The sequence below is a fragment of the Ischnura elegans genome, chromosome 8 (assembly GCF_921293095.1).
Source record: "Ischnura elegans chromosome 8, ioIscEleg1.1, whole genome shotgun sequence".
NCBI classification, from domain to species: Eukaryota; Metazoa; Arthropoda; class Insecta; order Odonata; family Coenagrionidae; genus Ischnura; species Ischnura elegans.
Genome location: NC_060253.1, coordinates 47,697,894 through 47,721,224, shown reverse-complemented (window position 1 = coordinate 47,721,224; position 23,331 = coordinate 47,697,894). Strand labels below are relative to the sequence as shown.

At 38.1% G+C, this 23,331-nt stretch overlaps 1 protein-coding gene across 1 annotated transcript in view; it reads right to left on the bottom strand.

Moving 5' to 3' along the window:
• Nucleotides 1–337: 337 nt before the first annotated feature.
• LOC124164601 (puromycin-sensitive aminopeptidase) overlaps nt 338–23,331 on the bottom strand; it is a 37,621-nt gene continuing 14,627 nt past the window's right edge. Inside the window, exons 7-16 of the mRNA XM_046542012.1 lie at nt 20,177–20,341; nt 14,931–15,035; nt 14,035–14,275; nt 12,947–13,083; nt 12,370–12,504; nt 10,299–10,521; nt 8,982–9,181; nt 7,315–7,422; nt 4,404–4,526; nt 338–2,643 (exon numbers count right to left, since the gene is read on the bottom strand). Coding sequence (XP_046397968.1) covers nt 2,431–2,643; nt 4,404–4,526; nt 7,315–7,422; nt 8,982–9,181; nt 10,299–10,521; nt 12,370–12,504; nt 12,947–13,083; nt 14,035–14,275; nt 14,931–15,035; nt 20,177–20,341 — 1,650 coding nt within the window. The 3' untranslated portion in view covers nt 338–2,430. The remainder of the gene's footprint in view (nt 2,644–4,403; nt 4,527–7,314; nt 7,423–8,981; nt 9,182–10,298; nt 10,522–12,369; nt 12,505–12,946; nt 13,084–14,034; nt 14,276–14,930; nt 15,036–20,176; nt 20,342–23,331) is intronic.

The window sequence follows — 23,331 nt, the reverse complement described above, 5'->3', positions numbered from 1 at the left end:
TTTTGAAATATTTTCACTCAAATGGAGACGGAAGACAGGGGAAGAACAGATGATCCAGGTTTACGCAGACAAATTTTCCTCGGGAGAATTTTTGCAGGAGGTTCAACCCACCTTGAAATACTCCAAGAAGGCAATCCTGTGACATTAATTTACAATTAAGAACCTTCAAAGTGAGAAGGGCGGATCCCCAATGGTAAATGCAAAAGTGAATGCGAGGAGTACTGAAGTACTTGGACAAAAACCAGTCATTTATAAATGACACCTGCTCCCCTTCACACAACACTAAGGATAACGTAAAAGATGGAGAGATTACAGTGCAACACAAAAAATTCACTGATTGGTACCAATGGGTCCTTTATTCTTCTGAGCCTTTACTTTGAAGAACTGGCGTGAATATAATAATTTATAGAGTCACAAAAGGCAAGTCTTTGAAGATTAGTGGAATATGCATTCTTGCCATCATCATCATCATCACCATTGTTCTGAAGTTGAGTGAACATCACTGACTTAATAACTTAATACACCACCTGATTTGGGATTTCAGGCCTGAAATACAAGATTAATGGCTTAATCAAGTAGCCATGCATCATATTAATAAAAACTAAACATAATTACAGAGTTGAGCAAACACTTTGCTCATCACATCAATAGGCACTGGGATACAATTTTTGCTTCTTTCACAAGCATCAAATATGTACAGTTTGTATTTACCATGAAATCATTGCCTTCTTTCGATTATTGTATTCTACCATGGAAAAGATACCAGCTGGGACAAACAGCATAACAGGAAATTATCCCTGCCATGCCCCAAACTTTCCACACTCAAGGCTCCCTACATTTACACATTTGGCAAAGTGCTTTCAAGCGCAAAATATTTGCCAACATCCTCAATCTTCAAAGGATTATTGCAGAATGTTAAAGCTTACCACAGCAAAATATCAGATGACAGTAAGACATTCAATAGACAAGCATAGGCACTGGCTAACATGCATGTGGCATCTTCATTGCATGATTTCACTACACACAAACATCAGCTCACTACTTTGGCATCATTAACATTCACCAGAGGCTCTCTTTAGGATGTAACAGCAGGCCTAAGGTCATACTCTCAAAGTCAAATTACAGGGGAACATCATCTTAGGGCACAACAAATTTAACAATACAAATTTTCTAAACATACCGGACAAAATTGAAAGAATAATTGTTGTAAATATCACAACACTTCCATGAATTTATCATTAAAACAATACAATAAATAACTCACAGCAGTCGGAGAGTACACAAAAGAGAATTTTGATTAGAAAATATAAATCAATGCCCCAGTAGCCTTTCACTAAATGGGCTATTCTCTATCTGCTACATTTACACAACTCAACCCCAGATGGCAATACAATCCTGCATTTCTAGACCCTTCAGATGATGCGGCACCAGCTCCTTCCAGAATTAATGTAAATGCTCTTTCACATAACAGTAACCAGCAGCTTCTGTACAGGAGTAACGAGCCAAGAGTACAAAAAGTTACAACAGGGGCAATCAAAAACAAGCATGGGTTTGTTCTCAATTTCAACAACAGAACAACAAGGCTTATCACAGCATTTTCCTATGACAATTAAAATGCCCTGCAGTAGCATTCTCTCTAACAACCTTCACTTATTTTATTGCAACCTATAACTGTGTAAGATATGAGGAGGTGGGAGAGTTCCAAAGGTAAATCTTAAAATACGAACATGGCTTCCCTTTGGTTCACTGGCGTTTGCTATGTGGAGGGGCAATTCCTGCATTCATTTGCTACATGGAATCAGGAACATGACAGGTGAATGATACAAAAGAAGCATTATGAGCACCTGGCTCACCACCAAATCAACACAACTACCCATTCCATTTCATTAGCTTGCCTACAACTTTGCTACCATGCCGAAAATCTGAATAATATAACCCTTGCAATTCAGCATATGCAACAGGACTCTCATCACTCCTGGGGTATTTCTTAACCATAGAAGCACCCCTTCATCTCCAGTACCTACACAAGTTTAAAAACAATCAAAACCTTCCAATCAGCTTAGAGCACTGTTCAAGTATAACCAATGTCATAATGTAATTTGAACATATTTATCAATACAACCTAGCCATAATGAGTTCCTTTCAGAGGATTTAACAAAATGGATTGATGGTTTCACCTATTTCATTGAATGCTTCACCATTGAAGCATTCACCACGCCAATTTCAACAATCCATACTTCCCAACCTAGCATTCTGACAGAAAGGAGTAAGGCAAAATTTTGCAATAGTTAAGGAAAAAATTTACAGTATAATCAATACTTCTCGACCTTCACTCTTCCCCACAAGGCATTTTCATGATTCCATTGTGCCAGCAACACAATCCCTACTGCACACGGCTCCCCTACTTGCTTACCCCTGCACTCCTGCTGTTTACGCAACAGAAGAGAGGTACGAGTGAATGGCATCCTTGTCTCTCTGCAGCCACGCTGCATTCAGCCGGATTGTCTCCACACTCTGCTGCACAGTGCGCTCCGTCCCTGGTGATGGGTGCTCTCGGAAGAAGGCTTCCAGCTCCTGCGCCTTCTCCTCACTTGCAAAGTTCTCCGTTGTGGACTTGACCAGCCTCGCGATGAGGAACCCACCCTGTCACAGAGAAATAACGCATTGATTATAGCCAACAGAGTACGAGAAATGGGCTTCGACGCCAATTAGATTCACATTTCTCCTCTTAAAATTTAATTCCCAGTATTGATTATCAAATAATGTTTATAAAATTCCAAAAGCATATAAAATCTGAATTTCAACCAGTGTCTGTATTTAATGACTCATAATTTTACAATGAAATAAAAATCAAAAGAAAGGCCAGTGCATATAAACAATAAATATAAATTTGATTTTTAAAAATATTAGCTTCACAGCTTCAAGGGAAAAATTATCATGGACTGGAAACTAAATAATCACCATTTTCCGTCAGAACTATAACAGCAAACTGCCGCACATAAGTATGTAAAACTTTGTAAGAGTGTTTCTTTCAGGAATCATCGTTAAAAAAACATATCTTGCCGAAATTCCTTGTCTCTTCAATGTCCTATACTTATACCCCGACTGCTGAATAGCTTCAGAGTATGATATACCCGATTAAATCATGTACATATACAGTAAGTCTTTGACATTCAAACAAAATACATTCTGAGAGCTTGGTCACTGATAAACCTAATTAAGGCATCAAAAAATTGGGGTTATCCTGCAGAATGCAACACTGCATTAAAATTTTGAGTTACTCAAGATTGTGACGAACTATTGTAATAGCACTTGCGACACGGATGGAGTCCAATAAAATGCACTGTCCACGGGAAGGAAGAATGAGCGAAACACTGAACAGTTACTGACTTCACAACAGATTTAAATGACACTGTTCACACAGTGCCCTAAGTGCGAGTTCCTTTATGCCACACTGAGTTGCACCGGCCAACACCAAAGGCACTAAATTTGAAATTTTGGGCACTGGAATTTTTCGAATTTTCACATCTCTGAAAGTTCGTAAATCGAATTTTTATAAGACGAGGACGTACTGTTTGTAATTTACAAGTGGTAATGAGTGGTGATTTCCATTTCCATGATTCCACAGGAATGAAACATATTATGCACACGATGTTGTGTGGATACTGAGGTATCTCCAACTGAAGAAAGGTCTATTATTGATGCTCTTGGCCACAGAGCGCAATGAGAACTTAAATGTACCTTAATGATTATGATGTAGTGTAGTGTATATCCACCTTTAAAAACAAAGTTAGTTGGCTATAAAATGCCATTGGCAAGTGTATAAATGCCGCTGCTAATCCGTGTAACTTCATTAATAAGTTCACTTCTTCCGAAACCGGAACTGATGTTAGTAATTTGGTAATAACAAAAACTTCACAGTAACGTTTCTTTTACTATAGCTTGGAATAGCCTTTTCGTCAGGACCAATGATGTGCTTTGTAAAAATGAGAACTTTGTGATAACGCTGTTTGTATTAACGAGATTCTACTGTAACAAAACTCTAATGTAAAGCACATGCAAAAAAAATGAAGCAAGGCAAATTTCAAATTCCATGCTAATTATTTTATGAAGGCTACAATCGGCACATAGATACTGGAGTCTCATATTCTTTGGAAGGATAATTTTTCACATAATTTTAAATGTAGAAAAAAATAAGGTACATTTTGAAGTGATTTGCTTTGCCATTACAAATTCATAACACATGTACCTCAGTTACTTCAAAAGCTACACTTAACTTAGTAGCACAATTTAAGCTCTAAGTAGCTTTCAGCGCATCTTCTCTAGGAGTACTTTCTTCTCCTCTGAATCAGACAACTTCCAATTTTATTGACAAATGACACTGAATATGAAGTGGAACTAACCTGGTAACGCTCAAGCAGCACCTGCCAATTCTCTCTGAGGAAACTCCAAGCCAGTTCACGGCCAACCTTGGTCATCGCAACAGAAATAATGACAAACACTGTGTCCTGGGACCTCACCTCATCCTGAAAAGGGAAATACAATCCATAAGTGACATCTCCGTTCCACAATCTGGGGGAAATGGGTAACATAAAAAAATTCTTATGCAAGGAAGAAAATGAGGGCTAAACTAAACTCCTGTGAGTGCCTACAATGTCGAAAAATTAGACACAGGAAATATCATTTGCATTTATCAAGATTCAAATCCAATTCTCAAGAATTCACTATCGGTGGTCCTACGTTGACCACCATGATGTTTTAGCACATATTTCCTGTGATGCCACAAGTGTCTTTTTCATCAGTTATGCGTATAGTTGAATCATGCCATGTTGAGATATCATTACAATCAATCGAAAACGAATTTCACTCTATTATGAGGTAATTTGGCCATAATGCCCACTTCAGGCATGGTACATGCCATATCAATCTCTACTGGTAACCCTTGGCATCAGGAATACCCTGGGATTCAGTCGCTTTGTGGCTGGCCACATGACTGGCACGGCAAGTAGGGAAGTTTCATTGTCGGTCATGGTGACCAACAATGGCAACCAGTGGTCAACGTGTTAACATTTCAGGGGCCATGTTAATCACTAACCACAAATGTTCTCCTGTAAAGCCAAGGGTAAAGCTAGTACCTGAAACATTCTACCATCAATATGAAAACTAACTTAAGTTTGACCTTGTTCATGATTCAGACATTTTGTAATAACAAAGCCTCTGTATGCTTTTACCTGAAAATTTTATTATGATGACAGAAAACTGCTAATTTTTGCCAAATTTTGTTAAAAATCCATGTTCATCATACTGCAGTTCCTCTGTACACATTTATGGCCAAGAATTGAACTTCAAATGGTAAGAAAGGAAACATAATGAAGACACACTTTTGCATGTTCCACAGGAGTTTTAATTACCGACCCAGGTTTCAACAGTGCACTATGTCATTATCAACGTGTAATAATATAAGGACATAGTGTACTGTAGAAACCTGGGTCGGTAATTTAAACTCCCGTGGAACATGCAAAAGTGTGTCTTCATTATGTTTCCTGTCACCAAGTTCCACCAACAGGGCTATTCTGCAACAGATAGCGGCTGCGCTATCACAACGAAGATGCTATTTTTGGCGCAATATTATGCCCCCCTGATTCACTATCTCAAAATAGCGGCCCCCAAGCGGAATTTTGGGCTGCTTTATAGCATCGACAATAACGCCTGCATTTGGCTGGCGTTATTCCGACAGCGGAGTTTTGTACACGTCCAATCATATTTCTCGATTCTTTGCAATAAACAAATGAGACACTCCGAAACGCAGCAGGATACTCGGCAGCCCGGGAAGAAGTTAAAAATACGATGTGGCTTGTGTTTGGAGATTTTGCTCTTTTTCTATCGGATATTTTCTAGCCTAAGTAAATAAGCGTCTATATTCAAGGGTTCAACAGTCGTCGATGGAAGAATATCGCCAATTTTTGAAATTAATATATCGGAATTTACAAGTATAATTGTCTTGAAGAGGACTTTGTCTGCTACGCACTATTCGTTCACCTACGCCTATAATGATTATACTCTTATGATTAGTGGTGACGAAATTATTTTTACTAGTACGTTCATCTTCAGCCACAGCTTGTTTACATTGTTTGCCTCATTGCTCACAGTAATTCTACGATGTCCACAGTTAATCCACAGTTGTCCACAAGGGTAATTATTTAATTATAAAACATTTTTGTCACTTGAAATCACATTTTAGGCCATTTAAAATACATTCATTGAGGAAAACAGCTGTTTTCTAGATTACGCGGATGTCATGGAAGGCATCATCGCGAATGTTGTGATTGTGAACTCGTGTGACATACTTTACGGTTTCTAATACCAATTTCTCGAGCAATGATTATGGAAGTGTTAGCATGTTTGCATTTTGATACAATTTCCATGTTACTTCAAACAACTTAGCGTTGATCTGAGTCGGACTAAATATACTGGGAGTGTAAATTTGTGATATGCCGCTGGAGGAATGATGTTGAAATGAAATATATGCAGTTTTATGATGAATAATTCATTAAATGTTTCCTTGTTTCGAGCAATCATTCTGTTTATTTGCCCCTTGGAAATCACGGTGCGTACTTATTAGTATATATTAGTATGCATTTTCAATTGCAGCAGTGCTGTCTGTGCTGTGTGATAGAATGCTCGCAAGGGCATTTATTAAGGTAGGAGAGATATTTTCATGTTAAATCCCATTCTCTGCTGATGAGCTTGATCATAAATACTGTAAGAAATTTTCGTCGTCTGCAATTTCGTCTTGGATTTGCAGGTAATATCATAAAACCTAAAATTGGCTTTCGCTGACCGCTAGATAACGATGGAATAATAAAAAAAAAAGATATTTTAATCATTATTATGTCTAATAATTAGATATTTATAAATAACTTAATGAGTTACTCGACTTGTATTATTTGCCCTACACTAATTTTCATACCGACTACAGATTTCATGGGGGCGATATATTACGCCCCCAAAATCGGCATAATATAACGCGATGCAATTTGCAGAATCAAAATCGATGCCATTTGAAAGAGGGAAATAGCGGCGGCACAATAATGCGCCCCCAAGATACAGAATAGCCCTGCAAGTATCGCCTTCCAGCCTCAAGTTGTTCAAATGCTAAGCCTCATCACAGCTACTATAGGTTCATAATGTGCCAAGATAAGAGCGGGTGCACAGAATTTATCTCTGGAGATTAACATTTAGATTTATAGACAATTTAGAACATGAAAACAGACCAAATCTGTTTCCACCCCAGCCTGGTCAATTCCAACTCACCGACATGGCAAACTCGAGAACTCGCTTCAGCAGGGCCTCATCTTTAATGGCCCCTAGGGCCCTTGATATCCGGTCCTTTTCTTCGTGGAGATCTGCCTCCCGGTAGAGCTGAAAATAGAGCGCAACATCATAAGTCAAATTTTAATTAAGGAGATCATGAGTTAGGGCTATAGAAATACAGGTTCGACTTTTATCAGGGTTGCATTTAGAAGATTTCGTAATACATCAAAGAGGTTATAAGTCTGGAATAACATGTGCTGCTGCCACAAAACATACAATCAAAAACAAACTAACTCAGAAATGTAGCTTTTTTTTGTTACAAGAAAGCTAATTTTATTTAAAACTAATAAAAATTACTAAAATTTTGCATTACCCACTTCTTCACAAATGTATAATGAAAAAATCTGCAAAAAAATGGAAGCGTTAACTACGCACAGTGAAAACTTTGGCTGCATGGATGTCAAAGCATCAGTGTTGACGCAGTTTCTCATTGGAAGGGGAATTAATAATAATAATAGTCTTTATTGTCATGTTGTTCAGCCAGTTTAACAATTGGCATTCTGTCCCAGCCCACGGGCCAGTTCTTGTCAAAAGTACGAATGATATTTTAAATTTCATTTGGGTGTCAGAGAGCAAGAAATAACTTCTGTATTAAAAATCCTCAAAAAAACATAATTTGATATTAGGAAGTGTAAATTTTTTGGTCCTGATGACTTTGTATCATCAACAGTTTACAGTGCCACCATCTTTACCACCAATAATTTTCATCTCAAATAGGGTGTTCCCCCAATCAAAGCAGAAAAATGCATGCAAAATTGGTGGTTTTCCAGGGAAATTGTACAAAATTCCACATTAATCTTATGTGATTACCGAGATAGATAAAAATTTTTAAAACACCCAAAATTACTTCAATAGTTTTAAATATTATTATACTTATGTATTATTTTACGTTCGTAATACAGTAGACTCTCATTAAAACGAAGAACATTATTAAGAATGTCCTCGTTATTACGAATCAAATCATTGGTCCCGACAAAAAGGCATGTCCATAATTTAATCGCATTTATTATATATGTATACGGTTATTTCAACGATGCCTAAAAGAAACCTTCATACGAACCTCCGGTTTTTCTGCCACATGAACTTCGTAATAACAAGAGTCTACTGTACATATATGTATAAACATAATTCAGATTTATTCCATACAAGCCATGAAGCTGCTTCGACCGAATAAGTAAATGTTGACTTCACCTGGCATTCTATTCTTCATCTTTTTGAATGCTAATTGAGTCAAGAGTGCTAGAAATTTCAATTCTGATGTCTTGTCTGACATTCCACATTTTGATGCGCATGTAAAAATTCTATTTAGTTACGGCACTTAAAATTACCAAAAACACATTTTAGGCCAGAAAATGGGTTTTGAACAAGAAGAGTTGTGAAATGAATTTGCAATAAAAGATTTCGAAATTCCAGTTTCAGGCAAAAATTCACGCATAATTCCTGATTCTACTGCTTTTCCCAGTTGCTGGACCTGTCAAACTACTTTACTATCCTTCAGCAAGACTTCAAATCAACTTACTAATAACTTATTTTCAAAGTACAATCTAAGAGTGCCAACACCATTCAAAATGATGAGAGCTTATGATAAAAGGAATAACTGAGCAAACCTTAAGCATGGTGTCATAAGTGGTCTGGTCCCCAGAAGAGAGAACTAATTTGTACACAGGTGCCCTGAGATCAGCAGGAATCAGTTTTTCGCCTGATGCATGGCTCTTGAACCGTCGATTCGCTTCTGCAATCGTGCCCTCGTCTCCATACCAGCCGAGTCTTCCAAGAACGAGGGAACGGAGGAGTGTGTCCAAGTGACCTGCAAACAAAACAGCATTACACATAGACTGCTATTGACACATAAATGTATATAAAACAGTAAAACCACGGACAAGGGAAGTACAGATTAAGGATCAGCAGCACTAATAAAAGCATCAATAATCATGTTAGCTTGAGTAATAATTCACTTGATGAAGGAAAACAATCTCCTCAGTAATTTTTGAAATACAGCAGATTCCCGATTATCCGGTTGCGGTATATCCCTGTTGCAGATTATCCATGCATTATTTTCACTCTCGCTCAATATTTTTGGCGATCTTCATAAAAAAATAAAATTGGATGCAAAACCACCGGAGTTACTGCATTAATGCTAATTGTAAGATACACCGGGCTTATTATTTCCCTAAGAATCCTATTCGTAAAACGGAAGCAATCGCGCGCTAGCTGCATTCATGGGAGCACTGTGTTCCTGTTTTATAAGCCTTGCAGCACGCGACCGTGCTCCGTGATCACGGATAAACGTCCTGCAGCAGTTGCAAACTGGGCAACTTGCGTGAGAAGCGACTACGTGGCGTGGTACCTGACAGTGTAGTTTTTGACATCGAGCAGTGGTTTCGAAGCATTCATGCAAACCACTTTTCTGTATCCCCGATCACAAAGCCACGGATATGTGTGGTTTTCGAAACCAGGTCTTACATGGTGCATTAATAATACGTTTAAAACCATGTTATCGCCGCTAAAAAGATCGCGAACTGGAGAAGAAAGCTCTCAATGAGTCCGGGAAGCACTCTAAAATAACAGAATAACAGCATAAGTAATAATATATTGTTTGTTTTACGTAAATTATGAACATTACAAGACATAAAAGTGAAGTTTGGGTTATCCATGTTTTCTGATTATTCGTGCCGTCTCTCCCCATCACTAGCCTGGATAATCGGGAGTGTGCTGTACCTCCAATGGAAGAGACGTCTATCAGTCATTGTTTAGTTTTAAAAACTTGAGATCAAGTCAATATGAATTGAAGTTAACTTGAATATTGGCACTTTTGAAAATGGCTTAAATGTACAACTATGAATGAATAAATTTGTCTTCTTCAAGTCACCACAAATAGGATTTAGTTAGCAATAGCACAAAAATAGGATAGGGGACACACTCACTCTCGTCAGGCCTCTGGTCCCATCCAAGGCGGGCTGCAACATTGCCCAGCAGGCGACGGCCATATGCATAGAAGAGAGGCTGGAAGTCCGTGTGCGACAGAAGCACTCCCAGCTTGCCGAGACAGTTGCTGATGCTGCTCCACACGGTAAAGTTGTCTTCCTCAGCACCAAAAGCCTCCATCAGTCGCAGCACCTCCACGGTAGGTGTCTGGCCTGCCTGAACCTGTAGGCAAAAAACAAATCAAAACTTTAACAAAAAGACTCCCTTGACTGACATTAACAGGGCAAGAATAGCTACAGGAACCCTGCAACAAACCTATAAAATGAATTTCCTCAGAAAATGGAGTGGTGCCACAATTGATTTCATTGAAAATTCTGCTTCATCTCTCTCGCCATACTATTCCTAAGCCTCATTATGACGACAGAAATTTAATAAGTGAATGTTAAACAGTCGCTGTATCTATTATACTTATAAATCTGCTAGGGAGTTAGATAATTTGGCCATTGAAAAATCAGCCAATCAATGAAGACCTCAGATGCCAGTTGGATGAAAGCGGATAAGGTATCACAGGGACCCCTTACGAAACAAATATGTTTACATCAAGTGATTGGGTCAGCATAGATAAGCTTACAATGATTTATTAAGAATACCTGAAGATTTCATCAATAATTTGTTGATACAGTCTTTAATTGCAGAAGAAATGAACTTCGAATACTTCTGCTTCCTGTACATGACAGCTTTTAAATTCAGAAATCCAGAATAACATCTACTGAAGACAACGGTCTTTGGTTTGGGATTTCTATTTGCTTTTATTCATTCTGCAGCCTGGTAAAATGCTCCAGGAAATGAGTACATATTTGCAAAGTATGGCTTACTAAAATATTAACACATTCCCTGAAATAAAAATCCCTGACATTTTGCATTTTCCCTGAAAGGTGACTTATTTTCCCTCACATTTCCCTGATTTCTTTTAAACGTGGCCACCCAGTTATTCCAGAGTTTAAATGTGGCTGGCTTTCCATTCCTCCAGCCTTTCTCCTTCAAATCAATGAATCTTTCCACCTTCCTCATCTCCTTTCATTTCAATAGGGTAGTTTCCTTCATCAAAGAAAACAAAAGGCAATAATTGCGATTCGTTACCCACCATTAGTGTATTCATAATATACAAATTATTTCATTTTATAAATGCCGGTGTAGACGAATGGCAATGGTCCATTTTTATCCTCATTTGAAAAGGGCCAGATTGGCGCCCATGCGATGCCACTCCACGTGACGTCACAGGGACCTAGTTTCTATAGGAGAAGATAGGAGTTATACGTCGTCTGAGGTTACCAATGCATGCATGAGGCGCAGAGCTCAGGGAAACATGTCTTAATAATCACTTATTAAAACTGGCTAAGGTCGGAAAGTTTTCCTCGTTTGATAAGGTATTAATAATCCTTATTTAAGCCAAGCGCTACCAGGCGGCAGGGCACTAGGCTACCCGCTGGCAGCCTGCGACGTATCAGCGCTAAGCCTCGCCTCAAGGTCACCTCACCGGGCGGAGGGGGAACCAGAAATACGACGTACGGAGAGATTTCCCATCATTCCTACTAACGCGTCGCATTTTCGCGCGCTTGAAAATTTTCACTTTTCATTTAATCGCGAAAAATAGATATTATCATTTAAAAATCTAAAAGCGTGAAATACGTACTCCAGGAGTAATAATCTTTCGATTAAGGCAATAAAAAAATAATAGGAAACCACCCTATTATTAGCAACATTGACTCCTTTGATGTCAGCACCAATGTGCGTCATCCATTCTGCAACACATAAGTTTTATGGACATATCATGGATATATAACCTGATTATAGGAACACTACATAACCCCTTTTCCAAAACAGAAGTATATTCATGCATTCTTCTACATAAATAAGTTGCAGGCCTTCATACGAATATCACCAAATAAATACAATAATGAACTAATACATTTCTAATTGGAATCCACAGGAGAAACTAAAATATTTATAGAAGGAAAATGGACCCAGAAATAAGAGATAATAGGAAGATTTGCCCAGATAGGCTCTTACCAAAGCAAACAGGTCGTCTAAGAGGCCGAGTCGGTCAAGAGGGGGAAGACTTCGATCACGAATGGCAGGCACAAACTGGGCAAGCATTTCTGATGGGTATTGTGTTCTGTAGAAGCCAACTGTGCCAGGATTGACCTAAAGATTGATAAAAAAAGTCAGTCTTTCTCATCCATGGTGCAACACACAATGATAACTTTCCTGAACAAACATGACATAATAGTAATAAAAATAAAGCAGCTGACATGGATTACTCTCTACTTAACCTTGCAGGTAAAAATTACCAGAGGCATCTCACAAAAATAGCCCTCCAGAAACAGGTATCAATATCTACTTAAATGGAATATTTCCATCAGTTATGCAGGAATATTGGGTCAATAAACACACATCATAACAATGGCTGAAAGACTGTTGTGGGAAACTACTGAGCTGCTATGCAATGGTCCCATTCAGGGGGATATTCCACAGCTGTTGCGGTAGTGGGCCGAGTACTCACTCCCCCTGATTGCACCCATTACTATTATTATTATTATTGGTAAATACAAACTAGTTGACAGACAAATGACGATAATGAGCATACCTTGACCCACTCGTCATTAGAGACATTCTCAAGTACGACATCAGCAGTTCTGCCTTCGAGCACCATTTGGTGGGCCACTTTGTCGGGGCACTTGGATGTGCTGAAGGTCAAAGGCACCATCCACAGAGGGGAGTCACCTGAGTGAAACAAGAAACAACACTTCAATTTACACCATAGGGTATAAGCATCATAAAGATACCAATTACATGACTTTATAGAGAAAATCTTGATTTAATAAGTTCATCTACAGCAACAAGAAACTCTGAAAACCACTTCAATCCGTGAACATGTTGACCGCCATGCCGGTCGTATTGACCGGCAATGAAACTTCCTGCTTTGCCATGTTGCCCACAGTGACTGGCCAACAATGCGACTGAATCCCAGGGTATTTATTATACCTAAGGTTACCCAGAGAGATGGTTGACCATGACTGAAGAGAACGTCATGGCCAAATTACTTCAAAATTAGAGAAAACTTCATTTTATACTACACCCGCGCCTCCCTTAGTGCAAGTGATGTGTTCCTTGGGGTCTTTGCGATCATCAAATTAGCATTATTTGAGACCTTTTTTTAACATTGGGAAGATAGGGATGCGTTCCCAGTAGCATAGGTGTTGGGTACCGAATTTCCTATGAACCATATGAAATTTTTCATCTTAAGTTTTAAGTTAAGCTTTTCTCTTAATCATTTCTGTTGGACCTGTGTTTTTCAGAATGATGATATTTGTTGGGGCCACCCAGTGGTCAACCTGTTGCCATCCATCTGACCCTTATCTAAAGCCTTCCACAACAACATGCTCAAAAGTGGGCGTGGAACCAGACAACTGAATGTATCCACTACAATTTCCACTTTCTAGAATGGATGTAGTCATGGGTTCTATGATTATTCTTGTTATATGGCATATACTCTGGTTTTATAATTTACAGTAGTTCTACAATTAATTTCAGCAATTCAATTATCTTTTGCACAGTTAGGATAGTTAGCAGAAGAACTAGATTTCACACAATTTTGTGGAAAAATTATGGGAAATCTAATTTTACAAGTAACGCTAGGCATGCCAATAAGGATTTTATAATTAAGAGGCCCACCTTTGGTGGATCCGTCCGCACAAAACTTGTGCTGTACAAGTGTAAGGCGCCTCCGTGATGGCCCCTCCTGACACTGCTCAGCCACTCGCACTGTCGGGAAGCCCATCTGCTTGGTCCATGTTGACATGACGGCGCCCACTGGCTTGCAGCTCGCCTCCTCAAGGGCCGCCCACAGGTCTTCCGTGAACGTGTTGCCATACTGGTGACGGGTCAAATACGTGTTCATCCCCCTGCGGAAGTCCTGGCAAGAGATGAGAGGAATGTTGAGACAAGGGAAGTAGCTTTTTACGAAATTGCCAGGGGGGACTCAACTCTAGACAAGGTCATTCCATGTGGGTTCAGCGGCAGTCCAGGAATTCGATATGGACAAAGACTTGGAACTGACGAACAGAACCTACCCATTCCTACAATTCAAAATTAATAAAGCAATAAGGGGTAGCAAAGCAATGGATAATGTAGTTACATCAGAAAGTAAGTTTTGAATTGAAGTTTGAAGACTACTAGGGCATTAAGTGGGTTGGATGCTAACATGACATTCCATTAAGATTATAAAACCAGGTGCTAGACATGATAAAGGTAATTATGATCATTGCAAAATATTCTAATTGAGAACAGAAATTCATTAATAATTTAAGGGAATTTTCCAGCAGACAGTATTCAAGAACGAAAAGGGAGAATATTCAAATGAAAGTGGACCACTCACAACGTCAATTAAAATTCCTTAACTTTTCCAGACAACTTTCACATATTTCTAGACTCTTTCAAAACACATATTATACAGCAAATATATAAAGTTAAAGATGATAAAGATATGACAGTGGGATATTAAAAGATGAACACCATGGACACTCCATAACCCACCAAGGCCTCTTACAGATGTGGTGTAAATTGCCTACCTCATCTCCAATGTACCGGTGCAGCATTCGGATAACAGAAGCACCCTTGTTGTATGATATGTCATCAAAGATTTCGTCAATCTCGGATGGATGGCCAACTGGGACCTGAAATCAGAAAAAATGAGGGCTACAGAAAGATAGACCATGTATTGTAACTAAAACACCTCAATATGCAATTTTTTTCCTCTTAGAATCAGGATGCATCAAATAACACACTACTCTTCTTGTCATTTTTCATATTGGCTGTACCACTTGTGTCTAAGCAATCTAATCTGGACATAGTTTGTGACCCATCAGGGGATAATAATAATAGTTTTATAGGACATTAAACAAATTTCAATTTGCAATAGTCTTTGTCATATACATAGGAATACAAGATTGAGCGATTCTAATTTTTTTACACATTGCTGAAATTATGCAAATAAATGAACAAATACACAAAATACATATGGCAAAATCAATAGGATTATGCATCTGTAAAGGACAACACAATTTCACATTCGAAAAACTCATTTATGGAGTAAAAGGCTTTTTTAATAGCCAGTCATCTACAACCTTTTTAAACTTCGATACACTCACATCTTTAGCTTCTGGGGGCAATCTGTTTAAAAAACGAATTTTTAATAGGTTGAATGATTTGCTATTTTTGCTTAACCTGCAATAAGGGATATCTAAGGTGTCACTGTTCCTTGTGTAAGATTATGAAAATTTGACCCCTTTTCCAAGGAGCACAGATTTTCTTTGACATTGCAAAGGCAATTATATATGAACAAGCTGTAGAGAGTCATAATACGAAGCTTGCAGAATACAGGCTTGCAGCGATCCCTTGGGTGAGAAAATGAGATTATCCTTACCGCCTTTTTTTGCATTTAAAATAAACTATTGGTGGATGCTGAGTGGCTCCAAAGTTCAATACCATAATTTATGTGACAATGAAACAAAGCAATGTATATATGATTAAGGTACTCTTTTGGTATCAAGTATTTGAGTTTATGTAGCATGTAAACTGCCTTGGACAATTTTCCAAGAGTGCCTACAGCATGTGGCTCCCAAGTCAATTTTTGGTCAAGTTCAAATCCCAGCAACTTAATGGTGGTCTGGGGATTATCAGAAGTACTCAAAGAGATGACGAGTGACTGAGTTTTATAATTGTTTAGAACCAAACCGTTTGCAAAAAACAAGTTTGAGGCTTCAGTAAAAAACAAGTTAGAAGTCAGATGATTAGTCTTGTGAATAAAAGTAGTGTCACCAGCAGAGAGTATGGACTTGCATGAGACGTTACAGGGTAAGTCATTGATTATAATTAGTGATGGGTCGGTTCGATTCCTCGATTCTTCGATTCCTCGTTTCTCGGCCAAGAACCGGAATCGAAAACGAGTACTTGCCAAGGCGAAAAATCGATTCCGATTCCAGCAGTACTTCAAACAACAAAATATACGACCCCATTTCCAATAGTCATTTGAATTTTCGCGCCACGTAACCGTAATAACAAAACACATATCTTCTTGGGATGTGCGAGTACTCGAAAATTCAAGTCGATCGAGTAGTTGGTACTCGACTCGAGCGTTTCGAGTAGCATTACGGATGTCGAGTCGAATAGTTAAGGTTACAGAGCATTCGAGGCTAGTAGGTCCAGCAATCTGCCGACAGGAAGCGCTATCATGAAACTCATGTTATAATGCAGTTTTTAAAGCCGATAAGTCATTCTAATGCCTTGGCCTGGTAGTTTCAGTGGTTTCAGCTTGCCGAATACACTATTGTTGTTGTCGACGTGGGCGCCGAATACCTTTACGCCAGCCGCGGCGGCCGATCGTCTTCCTACCCCGCGCACACTGGTCCGAAATCGGAAAAAGCTGGAATAAAGTCCAAAATGACCTTTTTGGGGATAGAGACTTGAAACTCAGCGTAAATACTCATAAATCATTACCAAATATTGATTTATATGCCATTTTACATAAATGCGAACCTTTAGTTAGATACAGAGGCCCAAACATGACCAATTTTTCAAATGCCACACGAGATATCGTTTTTCCTCAAAAAATTTTTGAATTTATCCCAGTGGTTTTGCGTTGGTATGAGTTTTGTGGAATAAAAAACGCAATATTCCTTTCATCTGGTGCTTTGCCTATACTTTCAATGACTTTTGAAGATTCTGGCTCTCATCTGTCTGGTTTTACAACGCAAAATGGCCGACCCGTTTTTCACGTGAAATTTGACATTACGTAGACATTATCTTTCGTTTACGAAAAATATAACTTGGAAAATTTGAACCACAATATTAAGTAGAAATTTCTAAAGAGTACTAAGTAGAAGTCTTGAAAAAAAAGTTTGCGACGAAGGAAATAAGAGCGATTTTTCAATCGCGCGTCAAGGCTGACCTACACGCCGCGGACCTCTGAGGCTCGGTAACTGAGGCCGATTTTTCAAGTTTTTAAAAACATTAGTCCTGAAAATCGTCATTTAAAGCATGGATAATCATCTTCATTGACTTAAAACACTAAACTGAGGATGTTAAAAAGGATTATGTATAGATCGACTAGACCATTTAGCGCATTACTCGAGTGAAAATACTAAGGATTGGATATTTTTCGGAACCATCCCGGGCGTAAGAAATATGCCTCGGGTATTGAAGTAAAGTGAAGAGATTAAGTCAGCATGCTTAAGAGAGAGAAAAATGAACTGTTTCCGTGAAAGGCAACAAGCGATACCCTTTTTCCCTTTCCACTCTCGCCGAGGTGAGTCGCGCGGTAGGGGAAGTTTTCACACCACAAGGCTCTTTCAGCCTTTTCTATTAATGCGTCCGTCCGATGTCATATTCATTTGTAGCGTTTAGTTTCTTTCTTGAACTTAAAAAAGCAAGAGATTTAAAGGTTGATTGAATGACGTGAGAAGTATAGCATTTTTTTTGGCTCTACAAAACTAAAGTTTAGTTCTATAGTTGTTCGCTTCGTCCACTTGAATTCCATTAAGATTCAAGATCCAACAAATCGTTGATATAATTTTTAATAAAAATTCCAAAGTCTTCGAAATCTTGCAATTTTGGTGGGAAAGTACTTGCCCAATAACACACATGTGTAGCAAAAGGCAATTTTCTGCAGGCAGTAATACTGTAACATGGAGACGTCAAAACCTGCTGGCTGAGCATGTAGAATAATTGGATTTTCTGCTTGAGAATTTGAAAGGGCCAAATATTACATGATTCATACACGTAGTATGTAATCTTTATTACAGCTATGAAAATTCCTGTACTCAGGGCTCTCCCTTGTAGTTTGGATATGTATATATATATTGTCGACATATTATGAGTGCCAATATTCTAAAGTAATACCTATTATGTAACACCACTTTTCAGGTATGTTCTGTTTTGAAATTTAGCTATTATATTTTAATTACATATTAATGATATGAAAGATTCCTTTGTCAACTGACTCTTTCACAGAGTAATATTTTTAAAAGTAGTTTTCTTGTTGCCTGGAATTAAGTGATATTTTTCTTGGAGCCTATGGCATCAGAATCGATGGAATCGGTATCGGTAGAATCGGAATCGAAATGTCAGAATCGGAATCGGGATCGGAATCGATAAAATTTTGGAATCGACCCATCACTAATTATAATATAAGGAATAAAAGAAGCCCAAGGACTGAGCCTTGAGGAACTCCATAATTTAATTTCTGGAGGAGAGGAAAGGTTATTAGTTATGAAAACATACTGGGATTGATTGGTGAGATAGGATTCGAAGAGTTGCAGTTCAAGATTACTGAAACCATAATAATGAAATTTTTGAAAAAGAATCGGATAAGAAACATAGTAAAATTTAGATAGGTCGCATGCAGTTAAAGCAATGGAGGATTAATGGGAAAAAGCATTTAGAATTTCATCAATGGCAGACTTAACAGCTGAAGTGGTGGAAAACCCTTTGCGAAATCAAAATTGTGAAGGAGAAAATAAGTTGTTAACTTGAAAGTGTTCATATACCTGAATCTTAATGGCCTTTACAAAATTTTTTCCAAAAACTGGTATTATAGAGATTGGCCTACAAATGTAAGGTAAGGTTTTATCACCTTTTTTAGAAATAGATATTGTTTTTGAAAATTTGAAAGCATTAGGAAAGATGCCTGATTGAAAACATGAGTTCATGATTAATGCCAGGGGTTCATCAATAATATTTACCAGATGTTTGATTAAATTTACTGATAGTCCATAAACATCACTGCACTTTGAATATTTTAAATTGAAGGTTCCATTTTTTAATAACTCCAAAGCAATTTAAATAACCAAAGGGTCTCCCTAACAATTTCTATTTTTTTAATGAGATTAATGCTAACTCTTCTAAAATGAAAGTAAAAATTATTCACCACTGGTATAAGGAATCCCTGCTATTGACATCATATGTATGATCAACTCCATGGATTTGAAATGGTTCGACTGAAACCTTCAATACATTCCTGTCCCATCTTTATGAATTACATAAGCTATTGGATCAATACATCATCTTGGATGGCAAGCATGGTAGAGCCATTCCAAGATGCTGCACAGCAGGAAATAATCCCAGAATAACTGACCATTGCATGAAACATTGAAGTCAGTTAATCAATGGTACCGTTATGTCCTGGGTTGATGAACATAACAATTGATGACATCAAAGTCACCATAAGTGGGAATCCAGGCATAAAACTGAGTGAACAACCAACAATGAGGGCGCAGACACAATATTATTGTAATGAACAGACAATAAATACAACATTACAGCATGAACCCAGATGCAATAATTGGCCATTTTGCGAGCCAGTTGCCTCTTTTTGATATTCAGTATGAATTCTTAGCCAACAGAGTAGCAAATAATAAAGTGTTTAAAAAATTACATTTTATATTTATGAACATTTTGACTTTAATGCCTGAAAAGATGGAATGATTAAGTTATGAGTCATGCAACTTGTAAAATGTTCACACAAAAGGTCAGTTTTTACCTTTGTCAATCAAAACCTTTAAGCAATATGAAAATAGATCCAAATAACTCAAATTTGGACTCATTCAAAGTTAGAGCTTAAAGAACATGAGATTTCAAAGTGTACACTCTTTCTGTTACTGGTAACTCTCATTGTTTATTGTATCCTGTTGTTTAAAATCCATTAAAATTGCAACTTTAACTTTTTGGCTCCATATCAAGAATTTCGATGATTTTTCCTCGCTGAGAGAGTTAAATACAATGCAAGGAGAATGCTCACACAGACAGAGGAATTACTCACTTCGATCGGGTGGCTGTTCTTCAAGCAATCCAGCTCCAGTGCCCTGATGTACGTTTCTGTTACAAACTGCGTCCAGATGTCATACTCTGGAAAGAGGTGTTCCACACAAAGAAATTCGACAAACGAAGCATAGCCTTCATTGAGCCACAAGTGTGTCCACCATTCCTGCAAAGAAGACAACTTGCCATTAATAATATCCTGCAACCATCTTGCTTTCAGCAAAATACAGAAGACAAGCTCAAGTGTAACAACTTGAAGTAAGCTTACAACCACCCCGTGATTTAAGTTTAGCATGATATTATCCTGAGTGTTATGCATCATGGACAACATATGTTGCAAAATGGACTCCAAATAGAGCTAGCACAAAAATGAGCACTCGTTATAGGCGGATGCATATGCTTTTCTACAGAGAGCAACCAATGCAAAAAATCACCATAGTGCTACCCTCCCCATAGGCCATACTTATTACAGTGAAAACACCAATATGTATCACCATATTTCATAATTATTAATTAGGTACTTTCTGTGGATTAGTTCCCCACCTAATTCAACAGCATCTTAACTCCACCAAAACAAATTTTCTTGTGGCATCTCAAATTTGACAAATCTCAACTTTATAATGCACAATGAGGAACTTGCATGGGTCGTAGATTGCTCTAAAAACTATTTTGAATAAGTCAAATGGATACATTAGGTCGCAAAAATACCTTCAGTTCCTCCATTCAACATCAAAAGAAATAAAAAAATTGCATTTAAAATCGAGAAAAATTTCTCTGAGCCGACCACTGCGCGAAGACACCCGAGCGTTGCCGAGGCCAGGCGTGACGTCATAGGTGCCTAAACAACCGTAGGGAGTAGGGAAATACGCTGAGCGCATGGTGTAAAATTTGTTTTGAGGGAGTATTTAGCCGCTCATCGTCATTTTATTTTGTTCTGTTATTCTTGGGCAAGTTTTCCTATTGCTATTGTGCCTAGATTATTTCTTGGGATATTAATAATGCGGCATCGCGATGATGAAGTACAAGCGTTTCACTTCGTTTGTTTTGGTTATCAGAAAAATGGATGATAACGTTGCCACTCGTTCGAATAGTACACCTGAAATTCATCTACGTCTACATAATACCCCGCAAGCCGCCTAAAAGGCGTGTGGCATGGGGTGTTAGGACACCAGCCTTTTTTTAGGACACCAAAAATTGATGCCACGACCCTCATGGAATTTGTTGAGACAAATTATTGCTATACGTCGGCGGCAAATCGAGTTGTAAAAGAAACTTGTAATACTGGAGGATAACGATCGTAAGCTGTGCTGTTGAATTTGGCAACGCCGGATTAACGGAGAAGGTAGTCCTATCCGTCCTACGGTACGAATTCACAGCAAAACAGTCTGCACACAATCCACATGTGAGATCGCGAATCGGTTCCGCTGCCAACACACACACACAAGCTACAACCTATTTCAATAATATAGGTAAATCCATAAACAATATTTTAGCATATACCATAAAAATATAGTGGGGAATAGGCAAATACTCTTATCAAAAACTGGATGTCACTATCACATTCTTATATTCATCACGTACAACTTACAATAACAGAACTCGTTATGATGAATACAACTATTTATTCACTGATTTAAACCCTTAAATTAGCCCACACAAGTGACATTTCTCACTACTATTCGTTGAAATAATGGAATAACAAACTTCACACACAGTTTTTATTTCAATAGCGTGATCGTGAAATGTCATATCTACGGTGAACAACGGAGATTAGCACGCCACTGACAATTTTTACACTACTGTTAGACATTTATCGATAGCGTAATAGCACTTTTTACAATTCAATCACGATGGAACACTGATAACTCTTGGCCGATATTTTTCAACCTTGTCAAACTTTGTGCATTACAACCACTGGCACTGTGATTATTAGCAGTAGCTTAACGGGAGATGTCACGTTGAAAATAACACTATTTTGGCACAAAAATGTTCCAAGATGTCTCCAATCAGCGAGTAAAAGTTGCATTGACTGGAATTCACCCCATAATACAAGCACAGACAGTCCTAAACCACGAATTCTCCGGTACCTACGAATAAACGGATGAAGTTATTGTATATAAAAGCTAAGCGGACATCAGTAAACATCAAAATCGTTCTAATTACATACTTAAATGAATGATATGCCGTCGATAACATCAACTTACAATTAACGTATCCCCCTTCCAATGGCCGTGGCTCAGACTCCTACAACGATGTTATTTAGGTATTATCAAATTTTTGGTTTAACTGCTCCAGTTTTATATTTTATGCCCTTACTCAGATATTAATATTATAAATAGTGCAAAATACGAGGGCTTCCAAGCCTCTATCGTCGGATATTTATCTTTAAATATGAAATAATCAACACGTCTAACAAACGAAGCTCTCACAACTGCTGGCAACTATTACAAACAATCACAACAATAGCTTCGCGTGATGTTTAGGCACCTTTGACGTCATCGAGGCTTCGTCGGCAGTGGCTTGGGGGGTGAGGGAGTTTTTCCCGCGCTTTAAAATTCGTTATATTTATCATTAAATATCTCGCGAACGAAAACTCACATTTACATGCAGTTTTCTTTGTTGTATTCAGAAAATAATTTTCTGTCCGCCTATGAAATAAAAAAAATTCATGCAAGTTCCCCATTGTGATTACTCCAATAATATAACCTAAAAGTTTCATGTTCCAAAGAAATTTAGCCACTGTATTAAGAAAATTTTGTCTCACATTTTGAACGTTTGACAAGCATTATTCTCCTGCCACGCAGTTATCAGCTTCACTGCTGCTCAACTGCAGTTCCAATTTCCCCATTCAAAGGTACATAGATAATTCAACCACAGCCAAAATCTCCATACCATCAGCCGTGGGTACAACAATGAATGCACAGTTATGACCTTCAATGCAATGCATGGCATTGATTCATTATGCACTATATTCCCTTGGATTCTGTCCCACCTTTACAAACTAGTCAAACAAAGGGAGTGGTATGAAATTTTTTAGGCTAATTCTCATAGCAGTCTGTAGACAAATGCATGCCACCTGCAAAACATGAATAAAGTTGACCTTTAACACATCACTCTGGTTGGCAAAGCTCAAAAATTTAGATCCCTTGGTACTTA